At 36.9% G+C, this 6870-nt stretch overlaps 1 protein-coding gene across 1 annotated transcript; it reads left to right on the top strand.

Moving 5' to 3' along the window:
* Positions 1 to 2239: 2239 nt before the first annotated feature.
* Positions 2240 to 6585, top strand: LOC113837947 (zinc finger protein 431-like; the record flags this gene model as incomplete). Its single annotated transcript, XM_035453848.1, has 3 exons — positions 2240 to 2366; positions 2563 to 2623; positions 3758 to 6585. Coding segments are annotated over 3 exons (1158 nt in total), but the record flags the coding sequence as incomplete, so codon positions are not given.
* Positions 6586 to 6870: the final 285 nt, after the last annotated feature.

Below are 6870 nucleotides of genomic sequence, written 5' to 3'. Positions count from 1 at the left end.
ACTTGGTTTGCTTTGGATGACCTACACTTGAGCAGAGAATATTAATCCAATTTGTTCATGGGGTTATGGATTTGAGGGTGGCAGCTAATGATGTTGGGTACTCTGTCTGGGAATGTAGGTACTGTGGAATGTAGGTTCATGAGCTTCTGACCCACCTTACCTGTTAGTGTTGCTGGTGTGACATGTAACGGATGCTTTCCTGAGATTTGGGGCTGGAATATAGACATATTCCTTTTAGTTTGAATGGGAATATACTCTGTGCCCATCCATGTATGTTGGAAATCCTTAGTTTCTGGATTCTACAAAATATGACAGTCAAGAGATTGTCTTGAGTATCAGAAGATAATTTGGAAATTTCAGCCTTTTGAGATATTGCAGTTTATGAGGATAAATGCACTTGGAGCAAAGACCCAGCTTCCCCAATCTCCACTCATTCCAGAACTGTCTCCAGTCTCCATTCCCCAAAATCCACTGCTACTCTTTTTCCCTTCAGAAAAGAGAAGGCTTCCCAGGGATATCAACCTAACATCATAACAAGGTAAAGTAAATCAAGACACAAACCCTCATACAAGCCTGACCAACGTAACTCAGTAGAAGTAAAAGTGTCTCAAGAGCAGTCAAAAGAATCACCACAAGACCTTCTGGTAGGAATCCCATAGGCAAACCCCTATGAGCCTTGCTTAGTTCATTCTGTTGGCAAAGTTCTCCTGTTTTCTGCAAACCCTCTCAATCCTGAAATGTTCTCCCCCTCCTTCCACAGGATTCCTAGACCTGAAGCAAATATTTTTGCTCCTATCAGCTGCTAGGAGAAGCATCTCTGATGACAATTGGGCTAAGCACCAATTTGTGATTATAGCAGAATATACATATGAATCCTTTCATTGACTTATTCCTTGGTCAATTTTATTTTGTTCTACTATAATTTTCTAAGCCATTCAAGTTCTTATTCCTTGGCTGTTCAGCTACTATCAGGCATGGTTCCCCCCTCAGAGCTAGAGCTTCAAATTTAAGCAGTCATTTGTTGAACACTGCAGAAGCTCTGATCCACAATTGCACCAGAATGTTTTGCAGGCAGGACAAGTGTGGTTCTAAAATTTTGTGGCTGCCTTGGTGTCCCAATCCAATATTGGGCGCTTTATGTGGTTATAGAAGATGGCTGGTTCAGCTTCTTTATTGTTGTTTACTAGGAGTCCTCACTAAGTTCACCTTTACAGGTTCTGGGAAATTCTCATTGCACTGTTTCCACAAAGCCTGTTAAAATTTCCCACATTGCAGTCATCTCTCCTCATCTTCTTCCCCTCTGCCCCATCCTTACTCAGCTGATCTTTTCTGGTTACATCACTACCTGCCATCATTGCATCCAGAAAATCTCAATTTTATACACAGAGAGATCCATGTATCTCCCCTTTAAATGTAGTTCTTATTTGCTCTAAAATAATGAAAACTTGGAGTAACATATAGATGATAATGCTGAGAAATCATAGAGAAGGTGTAAGCCAAAGCCACCTTTATCTCACTAGTTTCCAATTGGAAAAGTAGAGTTTCTGTTTCTTTTTGCTTATACCCCCTCTCTCCTTAGCCATCATACTTCTATCTCATTGCCTCCATTTCACTTCCTGTTTCAGCCAGCCTTCTGTACAGACCTCTAGACCCCTTCGTTTGCTAGGGGCAAGCTCCATCTTTTTTCTTCAGACAAGCTGAATTTGTACAAGGAAGTTATCAACACACTCCTCTAGAGCTGTTCTAGTTACTTAGCCTCTCTGCATCTAAGGATTTTACTGTGATTAACTGTGATCACTGGGATTGTATTTTACTTAAATTCTATTAATACATATTTTAAAAAGTAAAGAAAATGTGGAACTATAACTGTCTAGTCTTCAATTCCATCAATGACCAAAGAAGGAATTATTACAACCTAAGTAAACAGGCAGTGCATTGCAGGCAACTTCCTAGACTTTACAAATGACAGAGACACCTGAGTGCCTTACAGACACACAAAACTTTTCTGCAACACTGGGAATCCATCTTCAGGCTACACCACTAGTGTATCTCTCAGACATTTCAGTGAAGCAGGCAATTTGAAATACTGGTCTGCCTTATATTGGCAAATTTAATCAGTTGCTTTTCTCTGTATCCTGTATAAAAGTAACATATCTTAAAATAAGGTTCTGTAGAAATATACATTTAGTATACAGTCACTATCATGTTTTTGGTTGCACACATGTATGTGATATTTTAGAATGTCATCACCTATGATGATGTGCATATCGACTTCACATGGAAAGAGTGGACTTTGCTGGACACTTCTCAGAAGAATCTCTACAAAGATGTGATGCTGGAGACCTACAGGAACCTCAATGATATAGGTAAGACTGTATTATATTTCATATTTTGAAATAATAGGACAACATCAATTGGTTATTGGTACTCTTCTTTAACTTTATTTAGAGAGAAAAAAGAATGTGGTAAATAAATCAGCCAAAGTTCTAAAGTTCACTGAAGACAGTAACTTAAATTTTGCACATGTTTAAATAATATACATTTTCTGCTATTATATTTTAGGATACAATTGGGAAGACAATACTATTGAAGAACATTGTGCAAGCTGTAAAAGACATGAAAGGTAATTTTCATTTATGAGCTCATAGAAATGTGTCTCTGAAGAAATTGGGATGTGTCCTGAATTTTGAAACAGAAACATCAGTGTAATTGAGCATAGCTTAAATTGCATTGATGGTTATTAAATTCTCAACAAACCATATAACTCAATTTCAGGTAGATGAACTGTATTTGCAAAATAATATTTAAGAAACAATACAACAAAAAATACCTTAAGAGAAATTACCACTTGAATAATCATACCATGAGAGCTATACTGTAGAAATATAATTCCATTTATTTTTTACTACGTATATCACTTAAGTCATGGTTGATGTGAAAAGCACATCTCCACACCTTCAACTGAGAAAACACTTCGTAGAAAATTTAGTTTTACCCATGAACTTGCTGTTGCTTTTGTAAGTTTAGTAACAGGGCCCTTATTGTCAAAGGCCAAGGGGCAGTTATTGCAGAATAACCTTCATCTCTCTAGTACATGTCTACAAGGAACAGAAAATGAAACTGAAATAAATGTGGAAGCCTCTTCATTATAAACTTCCTTTACTAAGTATATCATGTATTAGTTAGGATAGCAAGCCATATGACCAAAGGAATAAGGAGAATATAATATACCACTCTCACAGAATATTTAAAAGCCATGTAGTAGTCCCAATTTAAGCATACTTGTTGAATTTGATTTATGTGTACAAGTATTTTATTTTCCTGCTTCTTTGCTAATTCACCAACAAGTTGATGCTGCAGAAAAGTCCAATGAGTCTAGAACTGTGTACATACTTGTTCTAGGTCATTAGCAAACGTAATGTGATTCAACTTGTAGGAAAACTTCAAAATTCAATAATGGTGATGAAGATCTGAATCTTTCCAGTTCTCTTCAATATGTAAAAAATCAACTGTAAAAAAGGGTTCTAAATATTAGAAAAATATAATAGAGGATTATACCTACACTGGTATGTTCAAAGATGAAAAACAACACTTAATGTAGGGGAAAACATGAGTGTAAATCAGTGATAAGCCTGTAAGATCTGATTCTTCTTGCAACAAACAATTGCAACAAATTATAATAATAATTTATAGAGATATCAAGATTTAACATTGTATTGAAAGTGGTAAAGCATTTACATGCCCATTTTCCTTGCAGGCATGAAGGAAGACAAACTGCGGAGAAGCCTTCTGTATATACACAATGTCTTAAAGCCTTTATGTGTTACAGTCATCTTCAAAGGCATAAAAGAACACATAGTGGAGAGAAACCCTATGAATGCAATCTATGTGGAAAACCTTTTGCTAATTATAGTCATCTTAAAACGCATGTAAGGACACACACTGGAGAGAAACCTTATGAATGTAATCAGTGTGGTAAAGCCTTTGCTCGGCAAAGTACTCTTCAAATACATAAAAGGACACACACTGGAGAGAAACCTTATGAATGTAATCAGTGTGCTAAAGCCTTTGCTCAGCAAAGTACTCTTCAAATGCATAAAAGGACACACACTGGAGAGAAACCCTATGAATGTAATCAGTGTGGTAAAGCCTTTTCTCATCAGGGTTCACTTCATGTGCATGAAAGGACACACACTGGAGAGAAACCTTATGAATGTAATCAGTGTGGTAAAGCCTATGCCCGTTACAGTCAACTTCATGTGCATGAAAGGACACACACTGGAGAGAAACCCTATGAATGTAATCAGTGTGGTAAAACCTTTGCCTGTTATAGTCAACTTCAAATGCATAAAAGGACACATACTAGAGAGAAACCCTATGAATGTAATCAGTGTGGTAAAGCCTTTTCTAATCAGAGTACACTTAATGTGCATAAAAGGACTCATACTGGAGAGAAACCTTATGAATGTAATCAGTGTGGTAAAGCTTTTTCACAGCATGGTAATCTTCAAATACATAAAAGGCGACATACAGGAGAGAAACCTTATGAATGTAATCAGTGTGGTAAAGCTTTTTCACACCATAGTAATCTTCAAATACATAAAAGAAGACATACTGGAGAGAAACCTTATGAATGTAATCAGTGTGGTAAAGCTTTCTCACACCATGGTAGTCTTCAAAAGCATAAAAGGAGACATACTGGAGAGAAACCCTATGAATGCATTTAGTGTGGTAAAGCCTTTGCTCAGCATATTTCACTTCAAATGCATGAAGGAACACATAAAGACAAAAGCCTTATGAAGAAAATCAATGTGGTAGAATCTTCGCATTTCAAAGTGTTTTTAAAGTGCATAAAAGAGCACATAATTGAGAGAAACCATATAAACCTTATCAATTCCATAAAATCTTTGCTTGGCAAATTCATCTTCAGATACATAAAAGGACACATAATAGGAAGAAACTCTAAGAATGTATTCAGTGTGGAAAGGCCTTTGTGTGTCAATGTTTTCTTCAAGAACATAAAATAACACATACTGTATAAAAACCATTTTAAGGTAATCAGTGTGGAAAAGGTTTTCCATATAACCAGGAGTCTTTCAAATCATTTCAAAAAGTCATTCATCAGTGAAACTATAAATTTAGTCAGTTTGGTTTAATTTTGCATTTCATACAAGATCAAACTTTGTAGGCAATCACCCTGATGAAGCCTTTCCAAGTTTAAATCATTTTTGAGTACCTGAAAAAGATTGTGACGGCTTCTTATTATCACGTATTTGGTGGAATTTTAGCCACCACTCTCCCAGTCAATTACACAACCATATTTCTTTTGTAGCAGTAATTTGACAGTGTCGACAATCTGTGCAAACATTAGGATTCCATTTTTATATTGTTGCTGCAGCACACTCATGGAAAAATGAGTTTATGAACTTATGAAGCCATATTTGTAGTGTAAAATGGTGAGGCAAGGAAACAACCCCCCATCCAGAAACCAGACCCAATGAGAGAAAGTCATTTTGGCCCTGAAGATGGAGCTAAAGTAACACATCCTGAAACAACCCAAATGGAATAAAAGGGACAGTGAAAGAAACACACTTTGAGACTGAAATCAAAGAGAAAGAAAACTGAGCGTGAAAAGAAAAAAAAATCCCCAAGTAGGAATCCAGCCAATTTTAAAGATTTTTAAAGCTCAGTAATTGAAATTTTACCAAGTAACATGATGAGAAATATTCTCCATGAAAAACATATGTCCCTAAGAAGACATATGTAAACTCTGTGCTTTTTCATTTGGAATCTAGCATTTTCCACAATGGTAGTAGCAGCCACTTTCCTGGATTCCTCCCTCTCAAATGAATCTCGTCCATCATTTTCAGTCATGAGCTTCTTTTGACAGAGTGAATGTGAAATTCCCTAGTGGATTGAAGCAGAGCATCAACATACACCTCCGTTCGGAAACTCCCCTAGGGGAACAGAGTGGGAGAAAATCTTTTCACTGGTGAAGTAGCACAGTGCTACATTTCTGGATCAGTTTCCCCCTAGTTGAGTGAAGCAGAAAAGTGACAGTTTGGGCTGGAGCTAAATAGAAATGGTTATAATTGCTTGGAAACTTCCTAGTGGAGAAGAGAAGAGAAGCAATGGACACTTCTGGTAGTAAAGTCTCTTAGCAGAGTGGAGCAAATCTCAGTTGTAACAGTTCTCTCTGAGAAAGGAGCAGGAGTGCTACATCCTCCACGGAGACAAACCCCCTTGAATACAACTTAAGGTATAGCCTGACTTCCTGACAGGCAGAATACCTTTTTCCTCACATCTGTGTGATTCCAGGATACCTTAACTTCACAGAAGCATGTGTAGCCTGACATTGGACACTTAGGGTAGATTTTTCTTCAGCGCCCTTGGTATGCAAAGATTCAGTAATAGCATGACTTCCCAAAAGTCATCATACCTTTCTCTTCAGAGATGCAGGTATACAGGCAATCTTCCCTTCACAGATGAAGGTATAGACTGACTTACGACATTAGGGGTAACATTACCTCCATAGCTGTGATTTTAAATGATAGTTTATCACTTTTAGGTTGATCCTTCTCTTCAAGTGCGTTAATTAACTAGTTCAGGTGTAAATCTTATTAATTTGTATTATTTTCTCTCCTCTTTTTGTTATAATATCTACAACACCTTATAAAAAATTAATTTGGCCCTTGTTAACAGAGAGGTTCAGAAGTATCATTAAAATTTGCATGGCACCTAAAGCAGGGGTCTAAAAACTGAAATCCCTAAGATGCAGAATGAAGCAGAGAGTGGGAACTGATGTTAGAAGTTACTGCATTGGGGGTTCTATTTTGAAATATTTGAGGTGCATGCCAAAGAGTGCTATAT

Source organism: Cricetulus griseus, unplaced genomic scaffold (assembly GCF_003668045.3).
Source record: "Cricetulus griseus strain 17A/GY unplaced genomic scaffold, alternate assembly CriGri-PICRH-1.0 unplaced_scaffold_387, whole genome shotgun sequence".
Taxonomy (NCBI): Eukaryota; Metazoa; Chordata; class Mammalia; order Rodentia; family Cricetidae; genus Cricetulus; species Cricetulus griseus.
The sequence above is the reverse complement of the archived record's forward strand: the minus strand, read 5'-3'. Positions and strand labels throughout refer to the sequence as shown.